At 56.1% G+C, this 18,160-nt stretch overlaps 2 protein-coding genes across 7 annotated transcripts in view; one reads left to right on the top strand and one right to left on the bottom strand.

The window, feature by feature from the left end:
• The window catches only part of SYNGAP1 (synaptic Ras GTPase activating protein 1), a 29,983-nt gene extending 15,203 nt beyond the window's left edge, over positions 1–14,780 (bottom strand). For 3 of the 5 annotated variants that reach the window (XM_040982934.1, XM_040982935.1, XM_040982937.1), the window contains exons 1-7: positions 14,514–14,580; positions 11,176–11,297; positions 8,924–9,029; positions 2,919–3,010; positions 2,382–2,503; positions 461–614; positions 144–242 (exon numbers count right to left, since the gene is read on the bottom strand). In XM_040982934.1, coding sequence (XP_040838868.1) covers positions 144–242; positions 461–614; positions 2,382–2,503; positions 2,919–3,010; positions 8,924–9,029; positions 11,176–11,297; positions 14,514–14,580 — 762 coding nt within the window. Of the gene's footprint in view, positions 1–143; positions 243–460; positions 615–2,381; positions 2,504–2,918; positions 3,011–6,653; positions 6,691–8,923; positions 9,030–11,175; positions 11,298–14,513 lie in introns of those variants that run through there. The other 2 variants (XM_040982933.1, XM_040982938.1) reach the window with 2 other exon arrangements.
• Positions 14,781–16,608: 1,828 nt separating this feature from the next.
• CUTA (cutA divalent cation tolerance homolog) lies at positions 16,609–18,055 on the top strand. 2 transcript variants are annotated; one of them, XM_040983196.1, is made up of 6 exons: positions 16,609–16,647; positions 17,056–17,258; positions 17,363–17,422; positions 17,538–17,583; positions 17,689–17,738; positions 17,855–18,055. In XM_040983196.1, the coding sequence occupies exons 2-6, from the start codon at positions 17,083–17,085 to the stop codon at positions 17,979–17,981; spliced, it is 459 nt and encodes a 152-aa protein (XP_040839130.1). In that variant the 5' UTR covers positions 16,609–16,647; positions 17,056–17,082; the 3' UTR covers positions 17,982–18,055. The 2 variants fall into 2 exon arrangements, with proteins under 2 accessions (XP_040839130.1, XP_040839129.1); XM_040983195.1 differs by lacking the exon at positions 16,609–16,647 and adding an exon at positions 16,658–16,785.
• Positions 18,056–18,160: the final 105 nt, after the last annotated feature.

The raw sequence follows: 18,160 nt of genomic DNA, 5'->3' as shown, positions 1-18,160 counted from the left end.
AAAAAGAAAAGATTCAGAATAATGAAGGCCACCCTCTGCTTGTCCAGGGTCCCTACATGTCTCCTCCCCTTCCCTTTCCTTGTATGCCCCAGCTTCCCTTCTGCCCTGTGCACGCTGTCTCCAAACCCTTTATTTTCCAATACCTTGTTGGGTTTCACTGCCCGCTGTAGGTTCTCGATCCATTTATCCCTTTCCGCCGCAGACCGACAAGCAAAACATTTTGTTCCTGATGATGTTGTTACCTGGAGAGGGGTGTGGAATTGAGAGATGGGGCTCCAGCAGGCAAGTACTTCCTAGGGACTGGAGAGTCCAGCACCAAATCTTTTCTTCCCTACTCCACCCTCCTCCATCCTAGCCCCAATGGTTTCCATTCCCTTTAACGGCTGCACCCATTCCACTTTCTGTCCCCTCCCTCTAACAGCCCTGCCTTTAGCCATCCCCAGCTCACTAGACCCAGTACCTCAAAACAGAACTCCTGGCCTAGGATGGAGCTGTGCACTGGCTTGATAATGGAATCTTCATCCAAGTTGAGTTCCAAGGCCTCAGCTGCACTGCTAGGACTCAGCAAGGACTCATGGGAGTGTGATTCCTTAAAGCTTTGCATCAGCCGGGCCCTAGCATGGGGAAGGTTCAGGAAACAGGGTCAGAGTCCCCCATCCTTTTCTTACACCAGGTACTCTGCATCATCAGTCTGGCCCTAGGATGGAGACTTGGAGGCTTCCTGAACCCCCTTCCCACAGCCCCCCACACAGGAAGAAACCCAACCTGTCCCTGGTGAAGGAAATGAGGGCCACCAGAAGGCTTTAAGAAACTACCCCACTCCCAGGTCACACTTAAAGGGCCAGGAGGACTGGGAATATGCAGAAATATCTCTGTGGCAGGAAAGAAAAGAGAGGGAGAGAACAAGATAGGCCTGGGACACTTCTAGGTAGCACCTCCAGGTGACCCCTGAAACTGGAGCTTTAATATAAGGAAATACAAGGAAATATAGGGAAAAACAAAGAGCTGAAGAGAGAAGAGAGAAGGTGCTCATTTGGCCTGGGCCTGGCACACAGCTTGTGCCTAATACACAGGCAATGATTCAAAGGATGAATGGACACTGCAGAGGACAAAGTTTTAGCAGAACCATCAGAATGTGCAAGAAAATTACAAGAACCAGGAGAAGGCTGAGGGCAGACAGAAGCAGGAGGACAATCAGAGATTGTACAAGAGGAATGGGGGTGACCAGGAGGCAGGGCACCAAGTAAAGGAGTAAAGGTGTGTGCAGAAATAGAATGGTAGGTGAGGCAGGGCAACCGGAGAAGAGTGGGACCAACACAGATGGGGGTTGGGAGGCAGAAGATCACTGCAGTAGAGCCAAGGATGCCAGGGCAGGATCAGGAGGCACGGGGATCAGGAGGGGCCGACAGGCAAGCAGTAGAGGGACACGGCAGAGTAGAGAGCAGGAGAAATGCGGGCGGGGGAGCGCGCGGTGTGGGAGCCTCCATGAAGTTATTTATAGCAGCCCCGTCATCCTGGGCTCTGGCTGCCGTCAGCGAGCGACGCTCCCCCAGCCCCCCCGGCCCCCCCAACCCCACCCCCGCGGCCAGGAATACCATGCCCTCACCCCCTGCCGATCCCAAATCCAGCTCTGGCGACAAGGGAAGGGGGCAGGGAAAGGTGTGACTCACCTTATCCCAACCTCCCTACCTGCCCAATCCCGGGGGCGGCCAGACATGGGGAAAAGGGAGGCCAGGTTCTCCCTGGGAGTGAATGGGTGAGGGGAAACCCAGAGGAGGACCCCCACCACCCAGCCATGAGAAGCAGAAGACAGAGACAACAGCACAGGTTCTCCCTCAGTCCTACCTCCGGGCCAGTACCCTGGACCTAGATTAACCCTACAGCCTCATCTCCTGGCTTCCCTGCTCAGCTGTGGTCTACACTGCACCTTCTCTCATTTGTGGAAGCTCCCTGAGCTCTCATCCACACCCCTGAGTACCAGCCACCTCTAGCCCCACTCCTCTACTTCCTGTCCCTCCCTCTTGATCTCCCCCTTTGCTCCCTAGCCCCCAGATCTCTTCAAGGTTCTCCCAGGCAGGCTCTGCCACTCCCTCCTCTGCCCTCCCAGACAGCTCCTCTGGTGCTGGGCTGGAACCCATACTGCTGTCGGGGAGGAGTCCCTCCTTGGCTTCACCTTCATTCCCTTCCCTGCTTCTCTGCGGTCCTCTCCCTGCACCCCACCCGCCTCCTGCTACCCAAACACCTCTCTCATCCTGCCTCCTGCTCCATTCCCTCCAGCAGCCTCTGGAGTCCTTAAACCTCTGCCCTTCCCCTGTCACTCCAGAGCCCCTGTGTTGCAGCCATCTCATCCCATCTCATCCCACATGCTCCAGCCCCTGTACCGGTCATGGTCAGCACTTCGGAAGCGAGGCAGGATCTGGCGAAAGCTGCTGGTCCGGTCAAGTTTCGGTTGTGACTTCGTGCGTTTGATGGAGCTTTTTAGCCGCCGACTCAGGAAGCCTTGCTGAGGGGTAAATGGGGATGGGGTGGGGTTGGGGCAGGGTCAGTTCTACCTGCTCATCCCTGAACTGGTAGAAAGTCCTTGAAAGAAGGTGGGATAGAGAAGAAAGGGAAGTCTCTAGCGATGAGAGGGGTATAGGAACCCTGATGCCAGTTTGTCTTCCTGGCTCCCAGGGATGTAGAGCACACGTACACACACACACACACACACACACACACACCCCAGCTTGGAGAAGGTGGGAGGGCTGGTCCGAGAAGCAGGGGGGCAGAACCAAGAAGAGGAAACAAAGAGGTAGGGAGATGAACATAGAATCTCTCTCTCCCTCCTACCCTTTCCCTGGCATCCTGAGGCTCCAGCTGGGGGCTGAGGGGTGGGGAGCACAGCTGAGCCACATCTGGCAGGGCTTTCACTCACTCACCGAGGGCCGGAAGGGCGCAGCGGGGGCGGCCTCCATGCTGTACTGCTTCCCCCCTGGGACACTCTTCCTCCTCGAGCGACCCAAGTGGTATTCTGGAGGGGAGGAAAGGGCCCAAAGGGAAGTTGGGGAGGGGGCTCAAAAGGGGGGGGCTGCTAGCCCAGGGTTGCATCCCTGGAGCCACTCAACTCCCCCACCTCCCCCTGCCCCTCAGCTCCAACCTCACCTACCCCCCGGAAAGCAGCAGGAAGAGCAGCGGCGGTGGAGAGGCTGACGGTGGGAAGGAGGGGGCAAGGAACCAGAACCGGAGCCCCCTGAGGGGGACGGGGTGGGAGGCCTCAGGCCCATGATTGGGTCTGGCAGTCAGCAGCAGGGCATGGCTGAGAGGGGCAGTAAAACCCCAGGAAGGCAGAATATCAAAAGATCTAGGGAGGCTAGGTTTCTGGTGCCCCCCAAGCTCTCCCCAGGAGGGGCTAGCTGGGGGGGAACAATGGATTAAAGGTCATTGCCCACTGACTGGCTTTCCTCTTCCCTGGGCTGGGGGCATCTCCCACCTACCCCCCATCTCCTGGAACCCCTGCTGTCTGGAGGGCCACAGCTGCCTCCCATGACCCCCTCCCTGGCTGGAGGGGGTGGTCTTGGAAGGGACCTGGGAGAAGTGGCAGGGAGAGAAGCCCAGGGACAGAAAAGCCAAGGAAGGAGCAGATGGGGGCAGGGTGGGAGAAGCAGTGGGTCCCACGTGCACCTGCAGTCAGTCGCAGGGCCTCAGAGGGAAGGGGCAGAAGGGAAAGGAAAAGAATGCAGGGGAGTGGGCAGGGAGTGGGGAGGATGGGCAGTGGGGGCTGTGGGGACTCCCAAGTAAGGCTGGGGAGAGGAGGAGGGGGGAGGGGAATGCGGATGAAGCTCTGCCTGCCAAGAGCCTAAAGGAATGGCAGCTCCGGAGGGAGGCTGAGGCTGTGCTGCCAGGGAATTGAGAGGGGCAGAGGGGCTGGAGGAGAATGAAAGTGGGGGGGATGCCAAGCTCCGGCTCCAGCTCCAGAATGGCTGCCCAGGCCTGGGCTCCCCCCTCAGCCCCACAGTCACCACTGCAGCCAATGGGGGCAGGTGCTGCATCAGGGGCGGGGCAACCATCCCCATGGCAACAAGAAGCTACAGGATGGGGGGGGTGGGAGAACCGGAAGAGCTGCCTGTTAACTCTCTAGTTTCCAAAATAGAACAAGGAGAGCCACAACTACATTTTCACTGGCTGCTTCCAGAACTGCAAAGTGCCCTAGGATCAGCTCCCGGCTTCTTTTTAGCTGTGAAGCCCAGGTCTGTATACAAAACTGGATTCCAGGACACAAGGACCCTCCTTGTCTTCTCAGGAACATGTGCAGAGCACAGAAAGATAAACTGAGCCATTGGAGTAGGCGTCTATGAGGACCACAATACAAAAAATAGAGACCTACATATTTAGGATACATACAGACAACTGTGAACATGCCACAAACGCATATTCTGAAACCCCCAAGGCCCTCACATCCCACAGGGATACATACTCAGCCATATATCAGTACTATCACAAGGAGTAGATCCTTGAACCCAGACATCCCCAGGAGAGCCCCAATGGACTGTGCGGCCTTGAATTCTTTGCACAATCATGTGGGCAGGACACCAGAGACACAAGCAGATCCATATCTATATCTCAGATGACAAATATGTCCCTAGGCAGGGGAGTGCCAGCTTCACCACTAACACACCTGCTTGGGTATGCCAAGATCCAAACCATACACAGAGATCTCCCTGCACCTCCAAGTACAAACATCTGTCATTCACATGAAAGTACAACCACATGCATGCTGCTTCAGATCAACCTCCCTTTTTCTCTAAATCCTTCCCCTATTGCCAACACAGGCATCCATGATAGCCAGCCATTGGGGTACCAAAGGAAAAAAAAAAAACCCTCGGAGCAAATGGGTTAACTATCCTGTTACACACTGAGCAAAGCATGCAAGGGTGCTGGTTATCCTCTTCCTGGCCACACTTCCTTGCATTTCTCAGGGATGGCTGCCTCCTTGTTGCAGGGAACCTAACTCAGACATTGCTTTCACACAGGAGAATGGAAGGGCTAATTGGTTTACTTTGTTCTTGAAAGTAATGGAACCTTACACGATTACCAGGAACCACAAACTCACACGTAAGTCACAGATAGCCCAGAAGCCACAGACACATTCGTTTATAAAGACCCTCACCACCGCCAAGAAAAATATAGAACTACAGAGGAGAGTGACAGAAACAGAGGACATCCTGTTATTAGCGCTGCCTGCTGTGACATGTACCGAGAACACAGCACACACCCGAGTACACACGGAGAACAAACCTGAAAAGCAGGCGATGTGACCCTTGGGCTCCGTGTCCCATCCCTGCACGACGTATACACGCATGCACACGCATAACAGCCTCCTACACAGGCCCGTAACAGGCATTGTGCATACACCCACACATGTACACACCCTGTATACACACAGAATAGCACTCACACACTCACACATACACACACACACACAGAGCAAGGGCTTGTGTTTGCACTTCTCCAGTGACTCTAACCTTGCCATCACCCAAAGATTCTCCCCCAGCCCTCCAACCCTCAAATCCCTAACCTTCCCTATGGCTTTTCTTCCTCTCCCGTACCAACCAGCTGGCAGCTTTAAGGCAGCCAGGGAAAAGAGGCTGCCAGAGAAGGAGGAAGAACAGGCTGAATGGGGGAGTAGAGAACCAGGGCACAAGGCCCCATACTGGGGACACAATCCTCTAAGGACAGTCCCTGCCATGACAGGCCTACTGGGAGCCTGCCTCCAGGTCTGAGAGTGACAGTGTGTGTCCACACAACCCCAGCATCTCTCATCTTCTGCTGTTTCTTCTCTCGGAGATCACTCTACCAAAGGCCTGACTCTTTCCTCCCTCTGCCTCCCCTGCTCTCTGGCCCCGACTTCTCCCACCACCTCCGTCCAGAACCCCATCTCAAGCCCATCACCGTCCCTCTGCTAGCTCTGGCTCACTCTGACATCTCCATCCCCCTGACTATGCTCTTCGGTTCTGGCTTCCTCCATGCCTCCTCTCCCTGTTTCTCCCCCACTTTTCCTCTTTACTCCACTCCTGTCCTTGCCAGCTTCACAGGCTCCACTCACCAACCAAGTAAGGTGCTCACACCTGCCTAGCCCAGGTGTCTCTCTCTCTCTCTCTCTCTCTCTCACACACACACACACACACACGCGCTCCCCCTGCCACTCACACACCACCCACATCAGACACACCCTGGACATCCATGCTGGGATTAACAGATAATCAGGCCAAGGCTGGAACACACATGCCAACACACACAGCTGCCACCAGGGACACTGAAAATCCTGTTCCTGCAGAGACACATTCCCAAAGACAGGGGGCTGACAGGAGATGAACCGCAGCAAAGGAGATGCATGCTCAGGGTCAGAGGTGACAGGGACCAGCATGGCCACCAACTGGCCCAACAGCCTTTCTAGCCAGGAAACAGGACACCTTGCATATGGCTAGGTGCACGAGGAACAGGGCTCCGATGTGCACACAGCACTGACACAGAGGGGACATGAACACACATGCACACACGAGTTGCCCCCTCCACCGGAGGCTCCAAGACCCCCACAAACCGGCCAACCGACCCAACCCCAAGAGGCCTTCCGACCTCCCCCCACCCCATCTCCGCTGTCCCCCCACTCCAGTTACCATAACTCCCCCCACTCGGAAGATGCAGCGAGAACATGCGGAGGGAGCAGCTGCCGCCGCCGCCGCGGCTTCCCCCCCCTCCCCGCACCCCCGCACACGCGCGCCCCCGCCCCACGCGCGCGCGGCGCCCCCCCCCCCACGCGCGCTCCTCGACCGCCCGGCCCCGCCCTTACCTCGCACCGCCCCCCGGAGGGGGCTCGGGGTGTCCCCGGTGGGGGAAGGGCCCCGCCCCTGCGCGGGGGAGGGGCGGGTGCGGAGGGAGAGGGGGAGGGCGGCGGGGCCCGGGACGGCCGGGACGGCCGCGCGGTGACGGCCGCGGGAACGGCTTCCTCCGCCGCCGCTCCCGCCGCTACCGCCTTGCCCGGGCCCCGCCGCCGTTGCTAGGCGACCGCTGCTGCCGTGGCCGCCTCTGTCACGAGCCCCGTCGCCCGGAGACAGCGCGAGAGAGACGGGGGAGGGGGTAAGAGGGACCCCCAAAATCAACCTGGTCTCCCATCGTCTCCCTCCAAAGCAAGACCCTGGTAAATGGCCAAGGGGACGAGGGTTCGTGGCCCCACCCAGCAGAGGAGGAGCCCTGAATTCCAATGCCCCTCAAAGGTCCGGCGACCTCTCCCGGGCTGGAATCCATAGCCTCAGCCAACACCTGAGCCGACTTCAAAGCCCCAACGACCCCCCTAGGTCGCCTGCACATCCTCCATGCTCTTCATACATTCCAAGATCCACCCACTAGCTCTCAACTTGTACTAAATCTTTTCCCCAAATATATACTCCCCTGGAGCCCCTCCCAGCCCCTAGCCCACCTTAACACAGCTGCCTGCACGTATCACCGCACTGCAAAGCACACATTGCCCCCACCCAAAATGCAGAAGACTTCTCTGCCAGCCGCCCGCCACCCCCCCAGACCCTGAGGACTCAAGGGAAGCGAGGGTGAGAAAAAATGCGCAGCACAGACACATAATAAACATGCTGTGAGCGTGTGACTGTTGTGGCCTGGGCACACATGTACACACGTGTGCATACACACATTTCCTACACACACATGACATACACATATGCACAGATGCAATAAGATATCACACACCGTCTGTACACACTCTACCGTGGCCACCTGCGTCTGCCTCAGAGATGTGCTACCACACACGACCCCGGGGTCTGAGGTGTCCATGACTGTGACCACTCACCCCACGGGCCCTAGAACTGCCCCCCAAGGGCAGTGAGGCTGGAGGGGGCCGGGTACTGGAGCCTCACCACTGGCTCTCTAACAGAGAAAACTGGATTCCTGTAGTCAGGGAAGAGCTGGTGGGAGAAGGGGGTTCCTGGGGGCCGGAGGGACAGGGACCTGGATTCTGCCTCCTGAAGGTAAAATGCAGTGGAAGGGGGCTACGGCGAGGGGGCTTCCGGGGACTGAGGGCGTCTCTCGGCACCTTGGCTGCTGATCTCTGTTCTCTGCCTTCATCTCCCCTCACTGTTCCCATGGAAACCTTTTAAGCGAACTTCTCAGGAAGACAAAAATCTTTTTTTAAATGACTAAAGAGGGGGGTGGGGGGGCAGAAAGGGGGAGGGAGGGGAAGAGACAGATGGAGAGAGGGAGAGAGTTGGAGAGACAGACCGAGCCACGGCTCCACAGACAGACCGAAAGGGAGATGATGGGGGGTCTGACGGAGTTCCACCCGGAGCAGAGAGGGGAGGGGCGGGGAAAATCAAGAGGGCTACAGAAAATAAGAGATGCGGAGGAAAGAGAAAGGGGCCGACACCATCGCAGAAAATAGAAGCAGCAGATGAGAAGAGGGGAAAATGGGGGGGGGGCGCAAGCAAGGAAAGAGGGAGGGGCTACAGGCCTGAAGGTCTGCAAGAAGAATCCGGAGCGTGGGGCGGGGCAGAGGTCTGGGGGGAGCGCAGGAACTAGGTCATTCTCTCCAACATCCCAGACCTCGGGCTGGGAGGAGCAGGGGCAGGAACGCTCGGACAGGAAGCTAAAGATCTAAAGAGACTATTTTTACAAGCACCGGGGAAACAGGCAAACTTCGCTGCTGGAGAGGATGAGGAGAGCGAGGCAGAGCAAGGACCTGCTGAGGCTTCTCCCACAGCCCCGGTCCCGCTCCGCACCCCAGAGGAGGGCGCCGTCTCCCCGGGCGAGGCGAGTCTGTCTCCGCCTCCGGCAGCCCAGGGGCCGCTCCCTCCGTTCCCCGCCGCCCCCGCCAACCCGTCCACCCGTCAGCCCCTCTCCCCGCGACTTGTCCGGGGCACGAGAGCCTGCTCGGCCGCCGTACCATGCTCGCCGTGGGGCCGCCCCTCCACAGGCACGGAGACCGTGCGTCTCAGCAGTTTGTTGCGGCTGGACTCGCTCCTCCGGTCCCGGATCAGAAGGGGATGTATCTAGGGGATGCGGGGGTGTGTCAGGCCTCCAGGCCCGCGGCGTGCCTCCTCCCCCGCCCCCCGCCCCGCCGCCACCCCTCCCACCTGGCTCGCCCCCCTGGCTCTGCACACTCCTCAGGTGTCACTGGCTCAGTGCAGTTTCTTCTTTTCTCCCCCAGGCCGCCCCTCTCCCATTCCTTCCCTCTCCTTCCATTTCTCTTGGAACACCCTCTAGAGAATTCTCCCAAGCCCAACTCAGCTTTTAACTCCTCCGGGGTTGGCTACCTCCTGCATCCGCCTTCCCTTTGGCCTTCAGTCCCTCCATTCCCCCTGCCTTTCGTCCCAACCTCCCACCTCCTTTACCCCCTTCTCTCCCTCTGAGCCTGTCACGGGGGTAGCAGAAGCTGCATTTATAATCAGGATCCACAGCTTGTCTCCCTCCCACGGCCAGGCTTGCGGCCAGACTGGGACTCAACCTCCCCTCCCCCCAGAAGGTCTGGTCACCTTCCCCCACCTTTCGGCTCTTGCCACCACCACCCCACCACCCACGCATCTCTGTTCCCTTCTTCCCCTAGCCATCACCTTTGCCCCGGCCGCCTCCTTCCCAGCCTCCATCCATACCTCTCCCACTCTCTCCAGTCTCCCCTGCCCTGACCAGGGGCAAGAGGAGCCACAGGAGCCAGTCCCCAGCCCCATTTCCACTAGCCCATCCAACTCCACTTCCCTGTGGCCTTGCACACTGCTCATATCCCCAATCCCCTCCACTTTCACAGCACCACCCTCACCCCCCCCAACACACACCTTCCTTCCTGACTCCATTCCTCTTGCCCTTCAGTCTGCTGCCCACTGTCCTCTCAGTCTGCCACCATCTCTGTTGTTTCTTCAGTACCCTACCCATTGTGCCCCCAGGTGGCTCTGGGGTTCCCAATTAGTCCTACAGACTCAAACTCCTGGTCAAGGCCCAATGACCACTAGTGAATTACTTAAAAGCATTCCAATGCTCAAAATGTGGATGCCCCAAGCCACCTTTCCCTTTGAAGTCTCCATGTCCTCTCCTAGACATGTTTTCTGTACTCAGTGGCCTGGAGGCCATCGACCCAGCCACCTTTACATCCTCTCAACTTCCTTCCTCCTCAAGATCTTTGACACCCTGCTTACTCCTAACTCCAACTCTAGCCCTGTCTCACCACACACCATCCTGACACACAGTTGTCAGGGCACACCTCTGACCATCTTGTTGTTTTCCTGCTCTATTCTACCACTTTCCAAATCACACCCATTCCCTGTGGGGAGCCCACCCTTCATATTTATATTCCTTGTTTCCCCCAGTGGGCACTCCACTGCTGATCCAACTCCCAAATTGGAACTCCTCCTCCCGACATGGACAACTCCTTACTGAAATAGCCCTTGGCCCATTTCACCTTCCACACTCTGGCTGGTCCTTGTTCCTGCTCCTTTAGATAATGCCCCTTGCTCTCAGTTTCTCTCTTTTCCAGGCATTGCCTGCCTTGAATTCTTTTTGACTTCCAGCCAGTCCCTCGTGAGGCCTTCCATGTGTCTCTAAACCCAGTCTCGGAAGTCATCCCTTCCATCTTTCATCCCCATCCATACCAAGATCCCTCGATCCCTGTCATCTTTCCCAACACTTTTCTGCCCCTTCGTGGTTACCCAAATAAACAAATACATATGAACAACAATAACAATTTAAAAAATAAGCCGATTCCCTGCCATTTCTGAGCCCCCAGCTTCTCCTCCCTGCACTCTGTCCTGTGGTTGGTAAAGGCATGTTAGCAATGGGGTTCACTCAACAGGAGAAGAGAAGGTCTCCTGAGGACCATGTTGGAGGCCTTCCCATTTTTTTCACCTCTTCTCCAAGCTTTTCCTGTCATACAGATGTGCCTCCAAATCTTCAGAACCACATCTCCTCTCCAACAATGTCCACAACCCTCATAGAAGTCAATGGTCAAGGTCAGAAGATGACCACCCACTTTGCCACACCCCAACCTTGAATCTCAACAACCACCCTCCTCCCACAATTTGCAAATATTTCTCCTTTGCCTTTTTAAAAATATGTCTCCCCTTTAGTACTGAGGGCTGTCCCCATCGTTCTCTCTACACTTTCCCATGCTCCTCAGAGGTCATTTCCCAATGTCCCCTCTCTGCTCACCTCGTCCTCATCCAGCATGAGCAGCTGGTTCCCCGAGATGATGCAGAACCGAGGGTTCCAACCAGGACGATCATACGGGGAATGAACGTATTGGGTTCGGTGCATAGGGGGTCCCCGTACATCTGGGGGACAGAGACATAGAAATAGTAAGGAAGGCTGTGCATTTGGGAGCAGGGACCTAACATGGCAAGAGTCCACAGAGTGGGATGAGGGGATGTCCTTTGCATGAAGCAAACCACAGTTGAAGACAGAGACACCTGGCAACTTCAGGAACAGAAAACAAGCCCTTCCATGTAGAGGGTTAAGAGAGGAGAGTGGGTGTCTCACGGGAGGCTCTATTGACTTTAGCAGGAGAAATACAGAGGGATGGCTCAGGGAGAATTATATCATGACAAAAAGGGTATGTGTGGGGGAACAGAGAGGGGTGAAAAAGCTCTCCATCTACTTTGGGGAAACAAGAAGGCAAAATGGCAGAAGAAAAATGCAGAGAGAACTTGGGAGTAGGTGTCTGGGAAAAGGAAAGGGCATCCAAACAGCTACAAAAGACAGGTACTGGGAAAGTAGCAGCAAGCAAGTTAAAGAAAAGTTACACAGCCATAGGAAAGAAAAACTGGTGTGTATATGTGTGTAGGTTCATGAGATGCTGAGAGCTAAATATCTGGAAGACAGAGGAGCTTGGGGAGCTCACCTGATCACAAAGTCAGACACATGAAATGGCTACCCTTCCCACTTCTCCCTCAGTCCACCCCAGTCCCACTGGAAGGGAGAGTTCTCATGGTAGGGAGAAGATGGCTTTTGTTAGCATCTGGATGAGAAAGGGGTCAGAGCAGAAGAAGGGGGAGCATACACCCTATTCTGGATGAATATGTAGTAATTTCATCTCTTCCCCCACTCCATGTCCAAAGATCAAATTCAATGCTGCCCTCTCCGCTAGTCTCTAAGGTTAGGGTGGGAGGCAATTCCACATTCTAGGACCCTCCCTGAGGCCCAGTGAGGAGCTTGAGGAAGACAGAGTGGAAGGAAGAATGGGATGCCTGGGCCTAGTGACATAGAGGGAGCCTCTAAAGATGAAAGCTCAAGATAGAAATGGAATGTCCAAAAGAGTAGAATGGTAGACCCAGGTCGCTCAGGATCAGAGCTTGTCCCAGGGATCCCTTGCCCCAAGTTGGCTGTTTGTCTTGCCATACTCCCTTCCCTGCAAACCTCCTCTCCTTTATACCACAATGCCTCACACCATCACAGGAACACAGGGCACTGATCCTGTGGAAGTAAAAGAGAAATCAGATTGGTGACATCCATTGAAGTGACATAAAAATTTGAGGCTGCAGGCATCTGAGTGAGAGGGATTAGAGGGAGAAAATTCAAGCTCTGTCCCATTTGTGGGATAGTTTAACCATGAGTGTACTGTGGGAAAGCTGGTCTTGGCACTTCTTCCCAACAGAATGCTCTGAGTAGTTTTGAAGATCCAGGCCTTTCCTGTCCACAAACATGTCCCTCAAATTTAGTCAACTTCTAGAGCAGAGAGATGAACCCTGAGCACATAAATGGCCACAGTGGAGAAGCCACAATATCTCAAAACTCTATCTTAATACCATCTCAGAGGCTGTATCCAATACTGCCTAGACACAGAGCTGCCCAATGCCTGAGCTCTGAAACCACAGGCACTGCATGCAATACACCCACTGCACTCAAACACTGGGGGGCACCTAGAGAACTCAGCTGATGCACATAACCATTATAGGAGGGGATGCTTCCAGCAGCAGCCCAGGAAGGCGGATTAGATTTCAGAGAGCACCTTTCTCCTAGAAGCAGGGAAGGACACACAGAACTCAGCTTAGGAGCAACTCTGGAAACACACGCACGCGCACACACACACACACTGGCAGTCTGTACTTAGGAAGGATGATTCCAAGAGGCAGAGAAACATGGCTGTAAAGAGGGTAAATTTTACTAGGAGGAGAAATCCCAGAAGGGCTCAGCTCCTTTTATAGCCCCTGTCACAACCATCAAAACTTCGGTCTTTGCACCCCAAATCCCAACACCCCAAAAAGAGATCAGAAGAATGTGGCGATAAGGACTGAGGTATTAAAGGAAAGTAGTCCAGCATAGACTTGTAGGGGTCAAGATGGGGAGTGGATTAGAAAATAGAGGATGGGCTTGGGGACAAATAAGGAGCTCTAAAAGAACAGGAGGCAGAGATGACAGTAAATGCCTGGGAACAAGGGAGCACACAAGGGACACAGGATGATAAATGACAAGAGACAAGGGCTCAACTGGACATGGACAGAGGAAAGAAGGAGGACTAGACAGGAGGACTAGGATAAGCGGGTCAAGAAGGAGAGGGTAGAGTGGTAGCAGAGATAAAAGGAAGTCACCACAAAGAGAAGGAGGAGGAGAGACACCAGAGAGGGACTAATACAGGGGAAGGACAGAAGGGGGACTCATATAAGGAACGGACACCATATGGGGGAAAGATATAGGTGATGGACAGCAGAGGAGGGAGGGGGAATGAAAATAAGGATTGAAGGTGGGGGAAGGGGGTAAAAGTGGTAACGTGGGAGAGCAGATAAGACCCGAGGGTTATATTTCTCTGGTCAAGAGCCTTAATGAGGGTCAGAGTCTGGGGCAAGAGCCCAATTGGGCCCCTACTGCCACCACTTAATCTTACTTGTATCCACCCACCCACCACCACCACCACCACCACACACATATAATTTGGCCCTCCCCCTGCCCTGGCCTCCCCTCCCCCAACCCTTTCCCTCTCTCTCCTCTCTTCCCTCCATCTGGACCCTCCATCCCCCCCACTGCCTCCCTCTCTCTCCATCTGGCCCCTTCTCTCCTTCCATCCTCCTCTTTTTCTATCCCCTACGGTTCTCTGAGCAACCCCCCCCCCCAACATACACCAAATTCCCCCATCTTCTTGGCTTCTCTTTTTTTTTCCCAATGTTTTCATCTCCCCTTCGAGACCCTCTCCCAAGACTCTGTCCCTCTATTTCCTTCATATTTTCCTCATCACTCAGCTCCCACCTCCAAATTATTTCTGCAGCTCTCCCCCAACCTTCTAGCTCCTACCTTTTTCTGGCCCCCTCTCTCTCCTCAGTTCCCCCTGGGCCCCCCTTCAAAGCCTGTTTCCTGGCCCCTCCATCCCTTACCTACCTCCCTACCTCTCTGGCCTCCAATCCCTCCTTTCTCATAGCTCCCACCCCTGCCTTTCCAATCCCCCTCTCTCCCTCCATTCCAGCCGTCCTCTCCTCTCCCTGGCCCAGGTTCTCCTCCGCCCCCTGCCCCTCCCCCTCGCGCCCCCCCATCTGGTCCTCCCCCTCCCCCCACCACCGTACCTCTGAAGGGGGCATAGGACATCGCGGGGATGCTCCCCCGATGGATGGAGGCGCGAGACCTGCTCATCAGGCCTGGGGGGGAGGGGGCGGGGGGACGGGGGAGAAAGAGAAGAGAGAAAGAGGGGGAGAGAGAGGGGGAGAAGGAGGAGGAGGTGGAGGAGGAGGAGGAGAGAGGAGGAGAGAGGAGCAGAGAGGAGCAGAGAGGAGGAGAGAGGAGGAGGAGGAGGAGAATAAGAGCCAACGGCAGCAGCGGCAGCCGAGAGAGAGAGGAGAGGGGGGCGGGGGAAGTGAGCGAGAGAGGAGCAGGCAGGAGGAGGAGGAGGAGGGAGAGATTCTGCAGCCCCCACCCCTACTCAGGGAGACCAAGAGGGAGGGAGGGAGAGTGGAGGAGAGGGGGAAAGAGACCCCTGACTCAAAACACACCAGAGACAGTGAGCAGCCTTGAAGCCACAGACCCCAGACCCTGAGGGACCCCAGACCCACAGAAGAGAAAACCACACCAGCCCCAGGGTGTTAACTGAAGACACAGACCTCAAATCTAGAGGAGAAGAGACACCTAATCTCAGAAAAAAGAGAGAGAGAGACCCCAGACCCTATTGAAAGAATCAAGGATCAAAATCTGAGTCCGGCTTCAGAGAAGTCCTGCATAGCCACAAGAACCTTACCTTCCAGACCCCAAGAGGCTGTGTCAAAACAAAGACCCAGACACAGGGAAAACTCCCAGTCTCAGATCCGGAGAGACCCCAGGCTCCTGTCTCAAGAGAACACGCAGAGACTAAAAACTCAGAGAGGGAGAAAGGGGCAGAGGCAGGCACTCAGCTAGCCCAGAGACCCAGAACTCCACATCCCAGCACCCTTGAAAAACTTTGAAAGAACCCAGGGAGAGCAACCATCACAGCCTGAAACACAGAAATGCCCACAACAAAAATCAGAAAAACCAAGTCCTGAGAAAGGACCCTAACATGAACCCTGAGAAAGGACCCGGGAGATCTCTTCAACTCCAAATCCAAATACAGGTCTCAGGGAGACAGCCACCCAGCCCCAAATCCAGGGTGGTACATATCAGGGAACCCCAACGGGAGCCACCTGTCACCTGCAGTCACACCCACCAGGTCATCCCTGACCCCACGCCCAGTGCTGGTCTTCTCCCATTTCTCTGGCCTCCCATTGGCCCCTCTCTGCATTTTTGGGTCACAGAATGTGCTTGGGCCCCAGGGAGGTTATGTAGGGCAGGTCCCGGCTCCTTGGGTGTTGGGATAAGGAAAGGAGACCCAAGACTCAGAGGTGGTCCAATCCTGTCCCCTCAGATAAGAGGGGAAAAGAGGCCCATCACCACCATCCCCAACCTGCATCCCTAGCATCTCCCCTTGGTCTCAAGCTTTGGGCTTTACGTGAAGAGGGCTGAGGATTTTCATCATCCTCTACCCCATCTACAAAGGCAGTGCATCTTTTTCAACTTGGCTGTTGTCCTGCCACGTCCATGCCTGCCTAATCGCTCCCCCCCTACCTGGGGACAGCTGGCTTCGCCTCAGACCATCTTGTTCATTCCCAAACCCAAGCACATGTAAGCCCTCGCTAAAACAACAGGGGGCGCTGTCTTCACCCGCTGGGATTCAGTCCTCTCAGACCCCCCCCACACACACACACACAGCTTAAGGCCGCGGAAGCAGGACGAGGCTGTTACTAGGGGCGATCTGGGGTTTTAGGATGACCCCCACCCCGCCTGGTCCACGACCTGACGCATTGAACTGCGGGGTCTCCGCCCCTCTAATCCCAGCGCCAACTCTCCTGTCACGTGGCCTGCAGGGCTAGCCTGCGATTGGCCCGTTCGTGTCACTCCCTGATGTACTGCCGCCCAAGAGGCCCGGCCCCGTCACGTGATGCTAGAGCGCCGCAGCAGTTCCCCTCCGCCTGCGACTGGGCCCTTCGGTTTACATGGAAATGGGCGGGCCATTTCCGCGCAAGTCTCTAGACGAGGCTGTCGATTGGCCAAATCTCCCCTCGCTCCTCCCTCACCAAGAGGCGGGTTTGTCCGAGCCAAAGGGGGACGATGATTGGTTGGTTTTGGAGGCTAGGGTGGGCCTATTTGTGTCACGTGATATTCGCTATTTCTTGTCATGTGACTGCTCTCTAGGTAAGAAGAGGGCGCTCTTCCCGAATTTTGGGGAGTCTTCTTGTCAGTATTACGTGCACCCCTGGTTACCGACTCTCCTCTGTCGGCATAGGCTGCATGTGGGGGGGACGGGCTCCCACAGTCCTGCTCGGCGGAGGGGTGAGTGAATCATCCCGCCCCGCCCCTTCCGGTCCTCGAAGTCTCCACCACTCCGCGCACCCGAAATCCGAGCGATTGGTCCTCGGGAGCGTGTGAAAAACGAGTCTTTGTTTTAATTTTCCAAGTTTCTCTTCGGGGCTTAGGGACGTTTTCCTTCGCGGCGCGGAAGAGGGAGGGCAGAGCCCGAGTGTCTAAGCAGGCGAAGGCTCCTTGCGGTGCGGTTTCCCGGGACAGCCGCGCGGAGAGACCGAATTCGCCCCCCGCCCTCAGGCCGCCCTGCTCCTGTCGTTTCTTTGGATGCCAGTCCTGCTGCCCGCGGCCTCTCGCTTTCTATCCCGAGCCCTGCTGTCCATGGCCGCCGAAGTGCCCCCGTCCCAGCCCTCGCCAGCCGCAGGCTCCGGCTATGTTCCCGGATCGGTCTCTGCAGCTTTTGTCACCTGCCCGAACTCGAAGGTCGCCACGGAGATCGCCAGGTGGGCACCGCGGTGGGGCGAGGAGAGCGCCGCTGTGTGTCCGGCTGCGGGGCTGCCGGTGCCGCGGCCGGGGTCTGCTCTGAGCGGGGCTGTCTTGGTGCCAGGGCCGTGGTGGAGAAGCGCCTGGCAGCCTGTGTGAACCTCATCCCTCAGATCACATCCATGTGAGTCACAGGATTCCCGGGTAACCTGAACGCGGGAGGCTTGACTGGGAGTCTTATGTGGGGGGGAATGATTTGCTCTCCGAGACTTGGTACCTCTTTCTCTGACCCTCTTTAGCTACGAATGGAAAGGCAAGATCGAGGAGGACAGTGAGGTGCTGATGGTGAGAAACCAACCCCAGTGCCCTGGGCCCCACCCCTCAATTGAGATCCTAAATTGAATCCCACCTGTCTACCCCGATTCAACCATATTTATGTTTGCTCCTTAGATGATCAAGACTCAGAGTTCCTTGGTCCCAGCTCTGACAGAATTTGTTCGGTGAGAGCCTGTCAGGGTGGATGTGGTGAGGGTGTGTGCTGTATGTGAGGGGTGCTGGGGAGAGAGCTGCCTTTGTGACCCCACCTCCCCACCATGCACCACCACGTCTTTCGCAGTTCCATACACCCGTATGAAGTGGCAGAGGTGATCGCGCTGCCTGTGGAGCAGGGGAACTCCCCGTACCTGCAGTGGGTGCGGCAGGTCACAGAGTCGGGCTCTGACTCCAGCACCATCCAGCCATAATCACTTCCCAGATTCCCATACTCTCTGCCTTCCAGGTGATAACTGGGCCCCCCAATAAATCCTGTCTTTGATTCTCTCTGCCTTTTTGCTTCTTTTGCTGGTCACATTCACAAAGTTGGTTGGGGAAAAGGAGCGACACTTCTGGTCCTTGAACCCTCTGTCTTTCAGAGTGACACAGG

The sequence above is a fragment of the Ochotona curzoniae genome, unplaced genomic scaffold (assembly GCF_017591425.1).
Source record: "Ochotona curzoniae isolate NIBS_2020 unplaced genomic scaffold, NIBS_Ocur_1.0 contig_3819, whole genome shotgun sequence".
NCBI classification, from domain to species: domain Eukaryota; kingdom Metazoa; phylum Chordata; class Mammalia; order Lagomorpha; family Ochotonidae; genus Ochotona; species Ochotona curzoniae.
The sequence above is the reverse complement of the archived record's forward strand: the minus strand, read 5'-3'. Positions and strand labels throughout refer to the sequence as shown.